Consider the following 20117-nt stretch of genomic DNA (forward strand, 5'->3'; position numbering starts at 1 on the left):
AGAGTAGTTTCTTATGAATTGGTGATCCTATTCACATCCTCTGGGAATTTTTAGAGCTGACTTTAGAGAGAAATATTAAATGCAAGGTGCTTTCCCCACTCCCGTTTGGGGCTCCTAAATAAAGAGCGAGCTTTACAACATTTCAGAGCTACCTGCAGCCCCTCTGCACCCACTTCAACTTGTGGCAACTGCTATGCTACCCAGCGGTGGGCTCCAGTCACTCACACCAGGACTTTTCAGCTAAAACACATCAAGGGAAAAGGGTCTCAAGTGCAATGTGGTGCCCCCTCTGCTATATCTCTCCTCCCCTTCGCTAGGGTGACAAGGCCATGTTTCTCTCCTGCATGAGCTCATATCTCAAGCTAGAGAGCCAGATGGCACATCAGCGAGGGCGGTGATCCAAGCTTTCGTTGGTAAAGCTTTACCCCTCGCAGTGGACAGTACAAATATAAATACATGAAAGGAGTCTGATTGTTCAGGAAGGAGCTTTTTAGAGAGCTGGAAAAAAAAAAAAATAAAGCTGAAGATCCACAGCCTCTCAAGGTTGGAGGCAGGGCTGCAGCAGGGGCTATGCTGATAGGCAGCAAGTTATCAGCCAACAAGTGATTATGAAGCTCTTAAAGTTAGTTGAAAAGAGATAAACCAGCCACAGAACAAGGATTGCTCAAAGAAGTTGAGAAGCAAGAGGGATTTTAACCTCCAGATCCCCTGTAGAGTCAGGAAGTCACAACGGAGGGAGGATGCAACTGCCAGACATCCCACAAGGAATATTTATAGATAAAGAAACAAGGGCAGTTACGCTTTGAGTACAGCAGGCATCTGCTGCCACAGCAGCTCCGGTAATTAACGTGCTGCTCTCTGGACACCTGGCAGAGGTTTATAGTCATAACTCACATGAAGTGTATTGCTGGCACCAAGGAGCCCTCACCCACCTTTCTCCCCAGTACCTTAAGGCAGGGAGGAGGTATCCTCCAAGAACTAAGACTTCAGCTGCTGCTAGGCCAGTTTTTGCCAGCAAAGCAAGTGGCATTTCACCTACTTGCACCCATGGTACCCTTTAAGCTGGATGCTGCCTCTCATGGTTCCTATGTCACAGTACTCCCAGCACTTCCTCCAAAATGGAAGACCTTCTGCAAGAGATGAAAAGAAGCGCCTGTATCCCAAAAGCTACCGACTTTAGTGGATCTGAATATGATCAAGAGATTTGCAAAGGCTCTAGTCCAGCATCAGCTTTTGATTTTAACTGCCCATCTAGCAAACAGGTGTACTTACATCCCAGCGGATGTCCTTGCAAGCTATGATCTTGCTGAGCATCCAACACACCAAGGACCAACCAGCAACTGAGCAGCCTTTACATGCAGCTCTGGGAGGTCAAGGCAGAAGCAGCACATGGACAGCAAGGCAGTACCAGAGGGTGCTGCTCTCCTTTCCCCATCCTGACTCAGAGCTGCAGTCCATTTCTAGAGCTGGCCCATCTCTGAGCACCAGGAACTTTCCACTTTGGAAAGAACACCCTGGAAAACCAGTTCTTCCTCCTCTTAAAGTGAAGAAATCCAGGCACAAAGTGCTTTCAGAAAGTCATTTGGTGCAAGGATTGCAGTCCCTGGCACACCTGGGGTGTGCAGGATCACAGCCAGCGGCAAGCTTGCACTCTCCAGGGTAAATACACTTCCATTATCATTTTTCACAAGAAAAAGATGGAGGCTAGCAATAACCCCGAGGTGACGGGCATCTAATTTTTCATCATTGGAGTATTTATGGCACAGCCATTTGCAGCATCTTGTAATCACTTTACCGCCTCCTTGACCCCTGTCTCCCCCTTATTCTGCATCTCCTAATTGCATCTGAACAAGCAGGAGGAAAGCAGCAAAGTGGATAGATGCAGGAGAGCTGAATGGTTGGTTTGTGATACTTGGAAGGACAGCAGAGAAGTTGCAGAGCCAGGTCTGGCTGTACCCCCTACCACCAGCTTGCTTTGACCTCCCACATGCTAAGAAACAGGAGCCTTCCTCCTTCCTGACACTGGGTAACCTTGAGGAGTCGTCCCCCGCCTCCCCAATTTATTAGTACGGTATGAGAGATTAATGAGTTCCCTCCAACAAAGTGTGAAGGCATAATCATTATACACAGACACTGCTCAAAATTCCTGCATATTCATAGCCTCTCCTGGCAGGGTATTGGCAACTACAACAATATTTATATTGACTACAAAAGCCCCTGGGTTAGACAGCATAAAGTGAGGTAGACATGGACCAGCGTGACATGGATGCACAGAGGGCCCTGCAAACATATCAAGCTACAAACTGCCAGAGTTAGGAGGTACTTGGGTTCAGCAAGGATGACTGTTCCTGAAGGCCACTAACCTCTTGTCTGCCACAACACAAACAGTACTTCCACCACTAAGGCATTATTTTTCCTCATTACTTTTTGCCCTACAAACTTCTCAGCTGAGTTTCACAGGACTCTTCAGCTGCCTGGAGGATGTAGTTTCAGGGACACCATTATCCCCCCCTTCACTGCGTCAGGCAGGAGTTGCCTGAAAGGAAAGGAAAGGAAATGTCCCACACTTTGTAACTGCTTTGCAGCAGCACAAAAGCAAGAGATAAAGCCTTGTTGCCTGGGGCTAGTGGGGAGTCTGCTTGGTCCCAGCCTCCTCCTTTGCCTTCCCTGTACAGTGCACACCAAACTGGTGCAACAGGCTTCAGGATCAGCTCTGCCTGAGAGCATTATACCGACTTCAACTTACAAGATAAATCCCAGCTGCATTATTTGTATTTATAGTCCTGCTTACAGAAGCATGAGCCACGTGTGGGATTTGCTGATGTAGTCCAAAAATCTACATTTTTGGACAAGAGCATCAGTGATCTCACCCAGACATAAAGCGCAATTTAGGAGGATGTTAAGGAGTTGCAGACTTATTTAGAAGTATAAAGAGATACCAGTCTGTCCAGAGCTCTTTCCCTCCACAGCCTCTGGTAATGTTCAGAGTGGCATAACTGCACAGTTCTGCAGCCCTGGTGCTTTCTACCTGTGTATTGAGGAATTAATGATAATTTCAGGGGAGAAGAGATCAAGACTGCTGTCTTACTCAATGAGAACACTGATGCGAATCAGGCAGCCAGCAAGATCAAGACCTCTGTTTAAAAACAAAACTGGTGTTAAAACACTGAACAAAATACTGGAAAATATGATGTTGAAAAAAAGGCTTGTACTACATCTCCCAGGGATGTGCTTAGCTGACTTAACAGGTCTTCTCCAATTCTGTTTCTATGATGCTGTTACTACCACTGCATAAAGTAACACTGCCCAGGGGAAATGCATTTACTACTTATTTTCTACAAGTGTTCCAAAAATGAAAGATCTGTGAGTCTGCTGGAACAGTCTAGTCCAACAAAGGAATTTTAAAAGGCCCTTTTTAAACCATCACAACTTGGTGTAGTGAGCGAGTGATCACAAACAGATACTGGTTCTGACACCTGCCCTGTTTGGGAGAGATTGGTCTCCAATATCAAGAGAGAATACTGTCAGCTTTGGTGCCTTGCTGCCCAAATGGACTTACTCCAAAGGACAGCTTTATTTAGGAAAGGCAGCAGCATGGCCTCTCAGCCTTGCCAGGGTGGCTCTGTTGGGTGGCAGGGGCTGTAGTTTGAGCCCAATAAACAAACACCATGGTGAGTTCATAATTGCAGAAGTGCATGAAAGCAAACAGATATATCTAGAGCCTCTATGCCCAATTTGTTTAGCTGGCTTGCTTCCAAGGTTTGTGCCCACTATCCATCATCACATAAGCCAAACCAAGCACTAAAGTGTGCAGGACATTATTCTATGAGGAAGCCAAGCACATCTGAGCTCACCAGTGGCCTCTGCCCATCAGATCAGCCACGTTGCTTCTCTTAAGGGCTGGTAGCACCTGCAGTACATCTGGCCAGGCATACAACCAGCAGCACAGCACGCTTCCTTTCAAAACAGCCCTTGCCAGCTAGAGGTGGCAGAGGGGAATGATTGGCCCTTTGGAAAAGCTCAGCATCCAAGTGACAGTGTAACCCAAGCTCCACTTAAGGAAAAAAACACTTCTCATTGTGAACAGACAGCTCTGTCCAGAAAACACATTCCAGTCCCCTGCACTATTGATTTTCCAGTGAAAAGAGACAGGCTAATCCTTTAAAGTTAGTTGCTTCAGTCTGTGGTCTTGCAGTTGCTTCACTATTGTACGAAAGGCTGACTCTCCTACCCAGCCCTAGCAGCAGGGAGGCTTGCTTTCTGGCTGATGTTTCTTTTACTCAAAATGCAATCAGTTACAAAGGAAAGCAAGAAAAATCACACACCAGAAGCTGAACTCCAGCTCTTAGGTCACTAGTACAACAAGTTTATATTCCACTTTCACAACAGTACGCTCGTCTGCTTCTCCTTCTGCCAGGTCAGGAAAAACCTTATTCACAAGGCCAGTTATTATCTGAAGTCCCCTTTGCATTAGGAAACACAAGGGCTGTGGGAAACTCCGAAAGAGCTAGTTTATCTGTTGCAGGCATATGACAAGTGAGCAATCAAAAGAATTTATTGACAAGCCCAAAGAAGAAGAATGGACCAGGATGAAGGAGGCAGGATTTATGCCATATTAACAAGGCTGTGTGCCAATTTCAACCTTATTAGTTTCACAATAAAAAAAACTGAGAATTGCCTTCCCATCCCACATCCAGACACCATTTATTTTAAACAAACTTGGCTCCTGTCCTTCTTCAACCACTTCAGAGTAAAGCAGCAACTTAACTGACCTTACTTTTTGGAAGCTGACTAGATGAGAGGCATGAGAAGACTCAAATCAGCTCGAGACTGGGCTTTTAGCCAAGCAAAGCTGTATTTCAGAGGCACCTGTAACAAACAGTTAGGGCTACTGATATTTATGCTTGATGCAGTACTAATTCCTCTCCTGCCACAGCAATGGCTCAAATCTCAGGTGCCTGTACATACAGAAATGGCATAATATTCTGGACCCTTGAAAGGCTTTTCCCATTTTGAAGGTTTTCATAACTGCATCCATGCACAGAAGTAGCAGCCACCTTTTTTGTACGTTTGTTTCTATTTCTGTATCAGTATCAGTATCATAATAAAATGCATCAGAGCATTTGTGGTAAGGAACATAATGCAAAGTCTTTGGCAAGAAGGTCTTACCATGAATAACTTCTTACAGGATATTCAGGGTGACATGCTAATAGTGCCCCAGTCCTGCTGCATCCTTACTGTAAGCTGGGGTAACCTGGAACATAATAACGCTACAGTTTAAGCAATTTATTTAAACAAGATGATGGCTTCACACCAGCAGGGTAAACTTCCCTGTTTTCCTGCCTTTCCCCCAGCTCACCCTGGGAGCCCAGGGCAAGCACCCCAAACTGTTTTGATTGATGTGCTGTGAAATCAGCCCTCCCTGCTCCAGACACCTGCCACTGAAGCAGCTACCTTCCCCACTGCTGGTTCTCAAGGTCTCTAGACACTGAGACCTGTAAGAATAAATATCCAGGAGACAGCAGCTGTGACCCATTTATTACCGGATGCTACTGCAGGGCACAGCTGAGGAAGGCAGGGCAGAGGAAAAGCACTTGCTGCAGAGGGAACAAGCAGAGCAAATCCAGGTGTCCTTGGAAGAAGCACTCTGCTTGCAGCACTGCTCCAGCTCTGCTTCTCCAGCTCCCAGTTGGCAAGAGACAGTTTAGATCAAGCATGGATGTTCAAGTACTGCCATGAGGGCTCCCCTCGTATCACTGCTGGGAGGCAAAAAACAAAACAAAAAAACCACAAAAAAGGCCCACAGAGGCCGGAAGGCAGCCATGGACAGAGAGGCCACAAGAGCCTCATGCACTGAACAAGCCGATAAAACTGAACTAGTGCAGGCAAATATATCTGGAAAGATCCGTTTTGACAATAAAAATCACAGATACCTTCACCCAGAACAGGGGGTGCGCCCACACACGCGGCACAGTCTGGAAGGAGAAATGCCGAGGAGGGAAGCAGAGCACGTACACTAGCAGCACAAAGCATGGCACTCCAGCCTACAGCTGAAGAGGGCCAGGAAGGCAGCAGTGCACCGAGGCAGACGGGATCTACATCAACACTTATCAGTTCAGCCTTTGCATTTACCGATTAAGTTCTGCTGGCACTGAGCAATTGTACATGTCCTCAGACTACCTCCTCACCCCCCTGCACAGACTCCCGCAGCTGCAGCCCAGCCCTGCTCTGGTCACTGGGTATTCTGATCAGAGCGTCAGGCTGGGGTGACATTGTCCCCTCCTGAAGAGGGACGGTAAGCGCCTGCAAGCCCGCTCATTTTATTCACTGCACAAGCACGTTTCCAACTGGGATAATCTCCATTAAACCATCTGCGCTCCCATCTTCGCTCGGCCTGCACCCGCTGGGCTGCCTGCGATACTGCAGCATCTGTGAACCGGCAAAAGCGGATGCCGCGTCCCTTTCCCAATCACCTAAAAAACCAACAGAGACTCAGACAGAACAGATGCACCTGGTAGCTTTGACATGCTACTGAGCCAGGCTACCAGGAGTACCTGTGCCAGTGCCTCTTCTGAAAGGCATACGGTTCCCCCTGAGAACTTAAGCCATTTCCTTTCCATCATGGGAAGACACCATACCCCAAATTGCCAGAAGAGGAGGGCTGAGAAGGGAGTAGAGGTTTTAGTTACAACGGCTGCCCTGGTGCAGAAGAGAAGTGCCGTTTGCCAGGTCATGAATGCATTTTGGATCAGACACTCTGAATTGCTGCTGATCCCCAGGATTTAATCTCTTATTTATCTCAGTATCTGCTTTCTAGAAACAGGGACTATTATGTCACATTCCTACGTCACTGGAACATAAAGACAAGAAAGTGTTATGATGAGAGATCTGAAACTTAAATCCACTGCTCCTTCCCCACAGCCTACACAGAAGATGCCCAGCTGACCTTACAGAAAGCATGATAAAGTGACTGCATTGGAGTGTGAATTCAGTGCGGACAGAACTCGACCCTGTCCTTAGCACTGCCATCGAGACAGCCAAGGGACTCAGGAGTCACTTCAGCTGTCAAGAACATGACAGCATTGTGACAGATCTGAAGCAAAGATAGAAAGCCATCGATCTGCTTTAACGGTAATCAGTGCTTGCCTTCAACAAGGTCGCTGGGCCATCTAACACATGCCTTTCTTCCAGCCGATTTGCCCTGCGTGGTCTTGCCCTCACAGGCGTGGAACGGCACGGCAAGGCTCGCCTTTTAAACCTCCCAGGACTCTTACAGCCCCAAAAAGGAGGCAAATATTAGCAGCAAGTGATGGGACAGGAGCAAAAGCTATTTCAGTATTTTCTGCACTTGCCTTCACTTATTTATTTTGCAAGCTTTTATTTTCCAAAGCAATTTACAAACAAGAAGCAAGATAACCATTTGTTCAGACAAAGGTTAATAGGGGCCTAGTGGTCTCTGAAGACTGCAGTCACACTTAGGTGTGAAATTTTGGAGTAGCAATAAAGATGCTGCACAGACAAGCAAGTCTCAAGAGAAGGATTTAATCTGTCTAAATATTCTCATTATGTACATAGTTTTCAGCTTCCATTCACAGCGATCAGAGCAGAGACAGCTTCCAGAGGCCTTTTTTGGACAATAAACCGTGAAATAGGATTTTTACATCAGTCATTATTCCCTTCTCCACCCCCAGCTCCAAGAGTCAACGTTTGAAATGGTTTTTGTTGAAAAGAAGACATTGTGTTGGGAGAGAAAGAGTCGACAGGAGGAAGGCAGCACAGATCTTTGGCAGACTGGTGGTACTTGGCACAAGACAGCTCCCATTGGCACCATTTTCCCAGAGAACCTCAAATAGATTATTTCTCCTGGTAGTCCAAAAAAGGCTTTCTGTGGAGTCATGCACAGAGTAAGAAATATAAGACTACATCCAGAGACCTGCTTCACTGGAGCAGGCAAGAAGAGGTTCCAGTTGCATCCACCCATCTTGTTCCTAAAAGTCACTTAAACCTAAATACAGTACTAGGATGAGATGAGAAAACTAGAGGCCGGCATCTAGGACAAAAGGGCTGATCCAAAAACTCTGCTGCTTTCTTTTGGGATCGCAGTGTCCATCTGTCCCCTTGCCACAGGGGAACTTAGCCTGCAAAAAGAGACCTTGTTTGTCCACTGAAACGTGGAACCTGAATTATTCCAACAAGCAAAAAATTCAAAAAAGAAAAAAAAGTCAAGAAAACAGAGCAAGTTCTCTATGGGTATGATCCCCTGGGACCAAAAGAATAGCTGTGCTCTTGATGCATCTCACCCCTTCTCACTTTTGTGTTGCCTTTTCCCCTTCACACAGGCAGGTTTCAGCTTTTCTTGCATGTTCAAGACTCCACTTCTATACACAAGAAGCTTGGACAAAATTTGTAGCTATAGTTGCAGTGTTTTGCTATTAAATTTTTTGCTTGAAGTCAAGCAACTTCCTATCCCTTCCCTCCCACACCCAGGTTTTTCTCAGAAAATTTAAGAGCTTTAACTACTGGTCACTAGCTGTCCACGTTGCAAACAGGACTGCAGGGGAAAAATATTAACCAGCAGAGTCTCTTTAGAGGCAGCCCAGACTTGAAGACTGTGTCAGTGCTGTGGGTCTGAATGTTTTATAAATTATTACATCTCTTATCACTCTCTAGGGAAGTCATCATCATTTTTGTTTTCTGCAGAATAAAAACACATGGGTCAAGCAGAGAGTGGGGCCAGGAGAGCTGGAGATAGAACAAGTCCCAGTTTACTCCCATACTCATCCAGGAAGAAGTATTAGAGACCTTAACAAAAACCTGCAATTCAGAGGTCACTGACACCCAGCAGTCTCCTGAACACAGTGATAGTAGGACACACACCCCCTTCCAGTAACCCACCACAGACTGGTACATTCTCCCACAAAGAACAATCCTTCCCTACTTCTAAGGGGGAGCAGTGAAAAGCACTGAAACTCTCATCTCAATTACTGAGCAGGGAAGGATTAACCACCACCAAAGACTTTGCAGATATTTATTCTCCAAATCCACAAGAGGAGACAAGCAGAGGGAAAAGCTCCTCTGAGAGTTATGTACACAGACGGCAAGTCTAATGCTTACACAGTCTTAATTTTTTAATTTTTCAAGTCCTAACAACAATTATCTTCATGAATTATAGACATAATATCTGAGAGATGCAGGCAGTAATTAATGCATGTCTGCCTTTTCTGACTAACTCCTTCTGCTGGGTCAGAGAGAGTTACTGAAATTCAGGAAGGAAATCTTCAATCTTCTGGAAGTTTTAAAGAAACAGACCAAGACACAATTTAATAAAGCAATAATATTTCTCTTAAATAATTAACTAGGTTTTGACATTCACCAATATTTCTGAGGCCCAGCTCTTACTTTTGCTATAACGCTGGAACAAGTGCACTCAGGGATGTGATGCACTGCAGGTCCCAAGTGTACTAAACTGCAAAATTGCTTCAAATAGCCTTTACCCCTGGATTTCTCTGCACACACACAGCTGCCTTCACTCTTTTTCCTTAAAAGTCTCACTGAGACCCTTAACAGAAGCCATGCATGCAGCACTTCCATACCTCCCTCTTCACATTTTGCCCTGCTGACATCTGTTTCCAGGTACGAGTGCTCAACTCCTCCCAAGCTCAAGAGAAGCGGTGTTTATCATCCTTTGGGAAAAACCTTGCTTTCACAGCCGAACCACAGCACAGTAATAGATGCAATAGACAATCCTAAACTAGACAGGAAACTATTACTAAAGAAGCATATAGCACTGGATGTTAAGTGGGCCGTTTCCATCATCTCTCAAAAAACAGATTCTCCTGCAGCATAAACAATGTTATTCACATAAAGAATGCTCTCAAGAGAGCTTAATATACTCAAGTATATTGACAACAATTACCTTCAAAGCAACAACTACTTAGCCAGCCACTAAAAAAAACCCTCCACCCTTTGGCATGGACTTATCACCTGCTTAAGCAATATATAACTACACAACAAGAAGAACAGAACTCTACTTAAACTCAGAATCATAAGGATTATTCTGACAGCCACCAAACCGAAATACAGCCATGTTACCAAGAATAGAGAGAGTGTATTTGGCCAAAAAGTTCAGACTGAACCAAAAGCTTCACACCTCTGTTGTTCACTTGAACCACATCATCTCTACAGGAAAAAGTCCCTACCCAGTAGAAATAAAGTTTAAATGGAAATAATGGTCATCCCAGTTTCAGAAACTCACCAGATACAGTCTGTAAGCATCAATTCGTCGAATTGGCCCCCAGCACTTGTCTGTATCATTATACTTTGTGCCATCTCCAACACTGCAAGAATGGTTGCCAGTGGCACTGCTGGGAAAGGAGGGAGAAACAAAAGACAGTAATTAACTCCTAGCAGATGTCATCCCCTCTCCTGCATTCAAGAAAGAGAAATGGTCAGAGACCTGAAGCGTTCATTCCTCCCCTCCCTCCCTGAACACTGCCCCCCTCCCCCCCACTTACATTTTCTGGGCCGTGTAACACAGCAAGTCACTGAGTACCACATATTTAAAGGCAAATTCTTGAATTGTCTGCAGTTATTTACAAGTTGGTCATTTGGTCATCAAGCTAGCAAGTTTGGATCATATATAGATCACTGAGGTTTTCCATTTCCAAGTCAAGAGTCCAAATCCAGCCCAGCACAGTTTTGATGAAACAAATCTCTTTCGTTATCTGTTTCTTTGAGCAAGGAACTTGTTTCAGTCCAGAGCTAAGTCCATGTATGTCACCACTCACTGGTCACAGACTTGGTAAGCATCACACATCTCAGCTCTTACCAGAGACAGAGAAGCTAAAATATTGCACAGGGCATAGCAATCAAACTACTGAGCAACGAGTCCCACATCTGCAAGGTGCTGAAGCTGGAAGTACTTCACACTTGAGGAGTCATCTGAAATCAGGTCAGCTACTTTTCAGGCAGGCAGCAGGCACTCGGATGGGGAATATAAAACAACTTCACTTTCCCACCCACAAACAATAAGCTGTCCTTGAATCATTTCTCCACTCCGTTCTTCAGAAAGTAGAGCTGATCCCAGACTTATCACACCATCAAATCCAAAAGCCTGCTCTCTTCTCTGCAAGCACACAACCCCATAGCAGTAAAGACACTTACCAGGTCACTTGCATGAGAGAGACCGGTACAGCTGCTGCATAGATTGCCAGGTCTCCATAGAGGTAGATAATTATGCAGAAATAGAAGAGGTTGACACCCACTGCAGGGAAAAGAAAACATTATACAAAGACAGCAGAGTACACAGGGACTTTTGAACTATGCACTTCAAATACACAAAGCTTTTTCAAGGTCTTAGAAATAAATCACCATTTGCTTCCACAGTTTAATTCTTTCTGCAGCAAACTCCACCCAAGGGTCACATCAGCAGCTTAGGGAACTTAGCCACAGCACAGCAACTGACAGGACAGGGGACGCCTCAGAGCTCAACTCTGCCTCCTTCAATACCTGACACGAGGCCCTCTAGTTCAAGCCCATCCTCCAGTTGCTGGTCAAGACCAACAGGTCTCAGATAAGTCATCTGCCAGATGAAGCTGTCAACTTGTAGGAGCCACAGGCAAACACCTAGCTGATGCTCACAGACTTGGTGGGAGCACAGCTTGACAAACAGTGAAATGAAGAGAGAAGATGCTTTTAGTCCTCTGCCAATTCCAAACCTTTTGCTTGCAAACCTGCAGGCCTTTCACGTTAGGGATTTGGTGCTGTAGAGCTCAGGTTCCACAGGGCTGAAATGGAGCTGCTTTGGGAGATTCCTCACCATCAGCAACCTGAGCCAAGGTTCAAACCTGCAAAGCTTTAAAAGTCTGTTTCTGCAGCCCTCTTAACAACCCTACTGCCATAGTGTATGCTGTTCCTGCCCCATACTGTTTTCTTGGATAGTTTTTTTTTCTTTTTTATTTTTAAAGCTTGCCTTGCTTTCACCTATAAGACTAAAAAAAGTCTTACACAAGTTAATTGGGTGCACAGAACAGCCTTACTGGGCCACAAGACGACACTGCTGTGGAGGGCTAAAATCTGCAGGGATAAAGAAATGCTTGATAAGACACCAGGATTCTTTTCTTCCAAGCAAGTTAGTATAAATCTTACCACAGAAAAACAAACTGGAACTTATTTTAGTTCAGACACTGATGAGCTACAAAAAAAGCCTCAGATTTGTTTCATTTAGGAAACTGACACTGAAGGAAAACAGCTCAAGGAACCTGTCCATACTTTCAAGTTGTGATGCCACCTAATGCTTAATCCTAATGCAGCTTGGGCAAATCAAGTCACCTTTCCAAGACTCGCATATGACAACTATCAAACAAGGACAGCATTACTGCAGGAATGCAGACTAATATTTCTACAGTGCTTGCATGCCCCAAAGTTTTACTGTGTTTTGCCATCATACTGCCCCTTGATCTCCAGATGTCAGGAAACATTAACAAGCATCCTCCTTCGTTTAAATAAATTATTCAATACACTGAGCCTCCTTAACATAAAACATTCCTAAAAAAACCAGCTGCACTGGGAAAGCAGCAAGAAAACTTCCCTGCTTCTGTAAAGCGGCATGCTAAGCCAGTACTCTAAAGCTGTTCCTGGTTTGTCTAAACAGACAAATGGAGACCTTACAGAAATTGTCAGATCACTTCATATAGTTCTCCCCTTGTCTTCTTCCTCTGTGAAAGATTTAAGATGGCTTCACAGTTGAGGAATCTCTGCATTGTTCTGAAGATGGCAACAAACTACCTACCAGTCTTCTCCAATTTCGCATTAAAAAGGGTTGAAGGTTGTAACAAATATCTGACATAGGACAGAAGCTGCAAGACACACTAAGCACAGGACTACACAGACTCAGATATAGATTCTGTTTTGGGATTTGCTACTGATCCCTCACCCCCAAAAAAATAAGGCTAACATGATCAGCTAACCCACAGCAGCACCACCAAGTACCCACCCACCAGCACACACTATATCCCTGTTCCAGTGCCAACTTCTCTGTCTGTGGGAAGTCCAGGTGACACTCCTCTCCCAAACTCATCCTCTCGAAGGCAGGAAGACTTTAGCATCAGTTCTTTTATAAACTGCTGCTGACCCTCCCTGATCAATACTCTCATTACTGGACACAAAGCGAGAAAAAAAAAAAAATCAATTACTTCCTGTGGGGAAACAGCATGATAGATGTGCCTAGAATCCATTATTGCAATAAATGACTGCTTGGTCCCAGAAGAAAGCACCCAACATTGCAAATTAAAAAAAAAAAAAAAAAAATTTAAAAACCCCCAAGTTCTTCAGAGCCAGTTCTTTTGAAAGAGCACACAGGCCCTTCACAGCCTAAACCTAAGCCAGCTCCCTTTAAGAAAGCAGACAGTCTGAAATTGAGATTTATCCCCAGCTTACCTTCCAGGACTGCAGATTCAACTCCTGTCAGATTGTTGAAAATAAAAATCAGTCAAGAGAAAGGAGCAGAGAACTCGCTAGAAATCAGAGGCTTTGAGGTCTATTGCAAAGCTTTCACCAGCCTTCCCTCTGAAGGCTGTAAAGCCCTCAGACACCTTGCATTTGGATCCATGCTTTGTATACCATGAGCAAAAACTCACCCAGACATTTGCTAGCTGTGAAACTGCAGAGGTTGGTGCTTGGAGCTGGGACTTCCCAAGTGTGGCCCAGTTTCTCAGCACTAGGCAGTAGCAACTGGTCACTGAGCAACTGCCCTTATTGAAGGCCTTTCTGTGCAACCATCAGAAGGAAGCACTTCAGCAAGTATCTACAGAGGGAGATACTTGTCTGCTCTCTGCAACAGCTCAGTGGACCAGAGGATGTCTCTGAACTAGGACTCAGGAACAGTACAGGGATGGAGCCTCGTTGCTGAGCGCAGAGGAATGGAAAGCAGCAAATGAGTTACAGCTGCCCTAGACCCTTTGCTGGGTATACCTCACCTCATGTGGAAGGCGTGATTGTTTCAAGCTATGGTCGAGCTATTCCAGCTGCCTTCGTGCAAAGGGATGAATCCCTTTGCATTGGGCTGAGCGGGTCCTGGGGAGGATTCCTAACACAGAAATCAGATATCTCTGGCTAAAGCAACATTAAGAAGAGGGATTAAGATTTAGAGTACTAAGCAGTTTATATCACTTTGCTAGAAGTGTACCTCAGCGTCTGAGGGGAGAGAGGACATGTATTTCCAGCACCCTCTACTGGCTGAGCAGCAGCCAGCATCAAGGCAGAGAGGTCTTAGAAGGCAACTTTCCACACCTGGCTCGCTTTGGGGCGTCGTTACCATCTCCCCCAGTGAGACACATGCAACGCAGTGGCCTTCTGGAGCTTCCTTATGGGAGCACTCCACCTCCTGTGATCCCCCAGCCCTCCTGCAGCTGAACAGGCCTCTACAGCTGAATCCACAGCAATACTGCTAAGCCCTGTTATATGGTGCTTGCTCTCAAAGCAATTTCCAAACATTACTCCCCAGAGGATGATCAAGAGACAGGGAAGTGTTCACGGCGTTTTACAGATGGCAAATCATACAAGCAAGAAAACGTGCCTAATGTTAGAGCAACCCAGTGCTACAGGCAAGACTAGGAACAAGACATTTCTGAGTCTCCAACCCACACCTCTCCTCTGACCAGGAAAGTGGCAGCCTGATCCAAGGTGGACTATTTTGATAGTCCTAAGTGATGTAAACCTACAAAGGCCCAGAGGAGGCAAGCTTTTTCAACTGGACTTTAAAATCAGAAATAATATAGTTCAAAGAATCTTCACTGCTTAAGCCCAGCTGTCCTTTAGAGGCAACAGTCTTACACTGGCAGAAAGCTGATGTAATGTCGTGGAAAAAACCAGCCCATTGTGTCTTTGTAAGGTGGCCAATGAACAAGAGAAAATGTCACTTTCCTCAAGAAATGGGGCCTGACAGGCTCAAAACTGCACAACCATGGTGTCTGATGATTTTCTGGCTCTGCACAGCATTTCAAATGTACCATTTTACAAGTTTCAGAATACCTAACATTGTAGTTTGCATTTCCATCACATGCAGCAACGGATACAGCTTTATTGAAGTACAGTTACAAGTTTGTTCCCTGGCATACAAGAGACATTTAAAAGCAAAAAGACAAGACAGCTGCCTATCATATGCACACCAGAGACTCTTTCAGCAGTTCATGTCCCAGCAGCTCTCTTGGTGACTCCCCAGACACACACAATTCTCAGAAGCTCTCCCCAGAAGTCTCTCTCCTTCAGACTGATACTTATGGGGTTCAGGGAAGCCCAAACATCTTATTCTCAAATGCTACAACCAAGATGGATCTAGCGAACACTACAGCTGGGCTCTATTGCTTTAGACAGTGGAAATCAGAGGATAGATGCAGTTCACAGTTAGGTTAAGGGCAGTCAGAAAAGGCACTGACTTACACTTACCTGTCTCAAGAAACTGGGCCCGTAACCTGCAGTATTTTGGCTAGTTCCACTACCACCACAGCACCCTCGCCTTCACGCAGGTTCTGGCCCATCTGACCCATAAATACTCTACTTTGTAGAAACACCACACATAGGAATGAATACAGTCCACAGAGAGAAGGAACGACACTTTTGGGTGGAATCATCACAAACTCAGGATGCAAACGCACACCGAGAAGCATGCAAACTTAAGGAAAAGCCATACACACAACATGCAGGAGGACCTGAAGGGACTTTTGAAAGTGCGAATCACTTACCTTTATTGAAGAACATGGAAGCCATCTGGCCCATTTCCACCCTCTCAGTGATTTCAAAGATATTGGGTGAGCCACGTCTCTCTGCAAGTTGAACACAAGAATTGTTTCAACCAGTCCCTTCAATAAACCAAGACGCCAGAAGACACTATCTGAAGACACTCAGGAAGCTCTAGCAACAGTTTGAAGGACAGTATGTACAACCCCACAGCTGCAGAGTCACTGGTCCAATTACTCTGCTGAAGCTAGTTTAAAAGTGTTTTGAAAATAAGATGTTCTCATCTTAGTGACCTAGAAGCAAAAGATCCTTATCAGACTGCAGATGTTGAACTGAATTCTCAATGAGTCTTATCTTGCAAGTGCTAAGGACTTTGGGATGTGAGCATGTGGAGTTAAGGGTGAGATGGACATAAGAGTTCTGCTCCACTTGCTGGAGCCCACTGGGACACCATCTGCAGAGAAGAGGTCTCAGATCCAGTGAAAGCATGAACCAGGTACTTACGAACTGACAGGATAGGCCGTGTCTCTGCTCGCTCATAGCCATCTTGGAGGAGAACATCACTGTCAGATACTCCAGAGGAAGAATCCTCATCCTCATCATCCTCCTGGAAGAAAAGACCAGAGCACTGCTCCACTGCTGAGATGTCTGCTACCCACAGTACAGGCTGTGGCACCACCAGTGTCATGGTCTCACTTCCAGAAACTCAAAGAAAGGTCCCAAACACAGGCAGGCAGGACATGCAAGCAAAGGCAATACCAGGGAGCTCTTGGCTCAGGATGCTGTGGAGAGCAGAAGAGGGCACTAGCAGAGCAGGCTGAATTGAGTGATAGGCTCTGCTGTCCTAGCCTAGGTCATGCACACAGCAACAGTATCCAATTCATGTAGTGATACGTGGCACAAGGAAGTTAGAAACTTCCGGCAGCTCTGCAGAGTTGCAGAACTGGTAGGAAGAAGAAATATCCAAACATATATAGTCTTAGCTGGTCAGAGCAGCCAGGTCTATCTCCCAACTCCAACCCATAACATATAGGTAGGGATCTAAATCAGTGCAAACAATTACACCTCGCACTGATCCAGAAAAGCCACTAAAGCCAGGATCCAAAAAGCCACAAGTAAGTTTTACAGCAGGGACATACTTCAGGACTGTCCACTCCCTGGGATACAGACCGAATGACAGCAAGGACATTCCAGCCTGTCCCAGTTAAATGACCTGAGATCAGCAAGGATTTATAGACCTCAGCACACTCCAAATGGCACCAATATATTGGCTGCCACCAATCCACATTCACTGAGCAGCGCTTCCAGGCAAGGAGAGCACAACCAGTAAGAAATGTGAACAGCACAAGAGATTTTTCAAACCAGGAGCAGAAAATCCTGTCTTTAATGAGCAACTCCACAGGGGACTAACAGACATATTTTATATGGCAAAGTTAAGTACAGTAGAAATTTATTCCTTTAGAGTTACTAATGAGGCAAGGCAAAGATGGAGAGGAATCTCAGGCAAGTCCTACCAGATAAAAGGACAAGAGAAAATGGAAGATTAAGCCCCACACAAACCTTGCGTTTTTCCATTCTCTTCCATCGTAGCTGGGCATTTGCAGCAGCCATGGCTTCCACCACAAAGGTCGTAGTCATATAGCTAGAGTGAGAAATTCAATTGATATCAATAATAGTCAAGAACTGTCATTGAAGTGAGATGGAGAATTATTCCCATATGTTTGTTTGTAGGAGCAAACAAACAAATGAGAAGAACCCTTTAACCAGCTACACACGCACACACTGCATTTTTTGGCACAGTGTTTCATCTCAGTTTGCTGCTCCTTTCTGTACTTGAGATTAAGGTGTTCAAGCAGACCACCAAATGCAGTAAAATATAAAGTGCCTTCAGATATAAGACGACACTTTAGATATCTGGAAGGCACCTTTCTAGCGTTTCTGCGGGTTGAAGGCAGCAAGAGGCCTTCCCCCTTTGTTAGAAAGCAAGCTTCCTTCCTCTTTTTAGGGCCTAGGATGAACACAGTACTATTCTGAAGCTTATCTGTTAGGGCCTGTGGCAAAGGTACTATGGTACCTTAAAGAATCTGTGTGTTCTTAGTTTAATCCAGTGCAGTTTTGGTACACTTGTTTGGTGTTTTGTGCTCTTCTGCTGACCTTGAAGGATTGTCTGCGGGTGCTGAGTTTCATACATTGAATTTATGCTTTTAAACTAATGTATCTAAAAGGAACTGCTTCCAAAGCTCCCAGTGACTGGTACTCCCACAGTTTACATTTTATCAAGCCTTTGCAGCATACAGCTTTGAGGTGGAGAACTTAAAAGCATTACTACAGTCAGTACTGACCATATAGTACCTCTATATAGCAGCACCTAACAGATTCAAAAAGGACTGCCCCCAAATCAAGGGCACATTCAGCCTGACAGCACTAGTTACTGACAAGAAAGGAACTTCTAAACTCCATTCTTACAAGTGGCAGGAGGGGATTTTGTTTTATTTTATTTTAAAACCAAGCAAGAAACAAGCAGGGATTCACAGCCCGTCAGAAGATGGCAATTCTATTAATAACTACATCGACATCAGTGCTGTATCAACAACCTTCAGCTCCACCTGCTGCTCCAGCAGGGAGACATCTAGGCAGAAGCTCATGGCGAGCCAGTGTGAAAAATCATGAGACCAGCTCCAAGATCTTGAACAGCAAAGGTGTGGGGGGGAATAAAATGGGCCCACTATACAGTAATTTGTTTTCCTGACACTCTTGCAGCTGCCCAGAGCATTGCCAAAAGCCAAGAGAAAGCTAACACAACAGGTCTGCATCACATCTGCAAGTCACCAGGCAGAGAAATGACCCCATGTCACCTGTGACCTGGTTAGTGTTTGGGGAACTGGTCTGTGACAGAGGCAAGCATGGGATGTACCCACAGTGAGGACAGTGGCAAAAAGGGAGCTGGGAGAAAGGTCCCAGGAGGCTCTGGACTGGAGAAAAAGTCTTTCCCATCAGTCAGGAAATGGGATGTAACACCATATTGCAGGCAGTCAGAAAACGCATCCCTCCAAATAAGGTCCACAGGCAACACAACTGCAGAGCACAATGCTCAAGCAGCAGAGGGACAGGATCACTCAGAACGGCAACAAAAGTCTCAGCACTGTCCTTACAGCACTACCCAGCTGAACTCCCCCAGTCCCCTAAAGACACATACTAAAGACACATACTCATGTCCTACCTCATAAATCCCAGGAACATTAGGAGAACAAGGCTGACGAGCCACCCTGCTGTCGCAAAGGCCTTCGGCATGGTTAGGGCTCCTGTTCCGACGATGAGGTTGAACATGTAAACCAGACCAACCTGCAATCATCCACATAATCCAACATGAGCGTTTGCAGCTGTGCCAGAGATCATCCAAGACACCTCACATACGCACTGATTTAAATGGAGAGAGCCATCTTTAAGCAAGCAGGGTGGGAGCAAGCCCATGCTAGAAATAAATATAGGCGGGGACTGATAACCAAAGAGAACAAAGTGAGTGTCAGCACATTTCTGGAGAAACTGATACTCCTCTCCATTTTTCTCATTATTTTAAATTTTTTTTTCTTCTAACTTTTAAAGTTATAAAGCATGTAAGCTTTTTGTTTGTTTGTTTTAAAATCCACTGCCTTCTACCAGAAGGGTCTACACTGTGGGTTGGAGTCTCTCCTTGTTTTCTGACGTGAACCTAAGTAGTTATGACTATATACGTAAGTTACCTTTCAGAATCTCTTGTTCTTCTTTATTCGTAGGTCAAGCAGGAAATACCCAAACAGAATTCCAATTCAAAGCCTGCTTGCCATTTTACCAATAAGCAGCTGAGCACATTCTGAAGAAGAGATTTTACTTCTGGAAGGGAAAGCATTTTATCCTCTCTGGCAATGAGCTTTTTTCTGCCCAGGGGCAAAAAATAACTGTGCACCTGGACAGCATACCCCACACACCCCCCACCCCCCCCGACTATAAATTTAGCTGAACTCAAGATCAAAAACTGCTCCAAAGTGTTTTGGGTTTTTTTTATATAGGTCAGAGTCTCTCCAGAGGACAACCAGTAAAGAACTGTGTATGAGTACACTTTTCTGGGTGTGGAGAACTATTCCCCAGAGACCCTGTGAACACTCCTGCCCTTCATTCACTGTCATACACACAGCAAATTCATCTTTCAACAAATCTCCCAGAACAACAACAACAAAAAAATCAGCCATTGCAGCTTGCAGGAAAGTTCTTTTAATTCAGCTGGCAGAGCTGTCATTCCCTGAGCACAACTCAAGTGCCCAGGGCCATGACTTACTCATCAGTGAAGGACTCTTGAAAAAAACACCTCAGGTGATTTTCCTTGACTTTGGTCAAGTAGACAGAGC

General features: G+C 45.1%; 1 protein-coding gene across 5 annotated transcripts in view; it reads right to left on the minus strand.

Annotated features, from left to right (window-relative positions):
- The window catches only part of TMEM104 (transmembrane protein 104), a 45043-nt gene that overhangs the window by 22404 nt on the left and 2522 nt on the right, over nt 1-20117 (minus strand). For 3 of the 5 annotated variants that reach the window (XM_049812318.1, XM_049812319.1, XM_049812317.1), the window contains exons 3-8: nt 18956-19077; nt 17296-17377; nt 16240-16342; nt 15741-15821; nt 11164-11263; nt 10256-10364 (exon numbers count right to left, since the gene is read on the minus strand). In XM_049812318.1, coding sequence (XP_049668275.1) covers nt 10256-10364; nt 11164-11263; nt 15741-15821; nt 16240-16342; nt 17296-17377; nt 18956-19077 — 597 coding nt within the window. Of the gene's footprint in view, nt 1-10255; nt 10365-11163; nt 11264-11508; nt 11660-15740; nt 15822-16239; nt 16343-17295; nt 17378-18955; nt 19078-20117 lie in introns of those variants that run through there. The other 2 variants (XM_049812321.1, XM_049812320.1) reach the window with 2 other exon arrangements.

Source organism: Accipiter gentilis, chromosome 10, assembly GCF_929443795.1.
Source record: "Accipiter gentilis chromosome 10, bAccGen1.1, whole genome shotgun sequence".
In the NCBI taxonomy this organism is placed as follows: Eukaryota; Metazoa; Chordata; class Aves; order Accipitriformes; family Accipitridae; genus Astur; species Astur gentilis.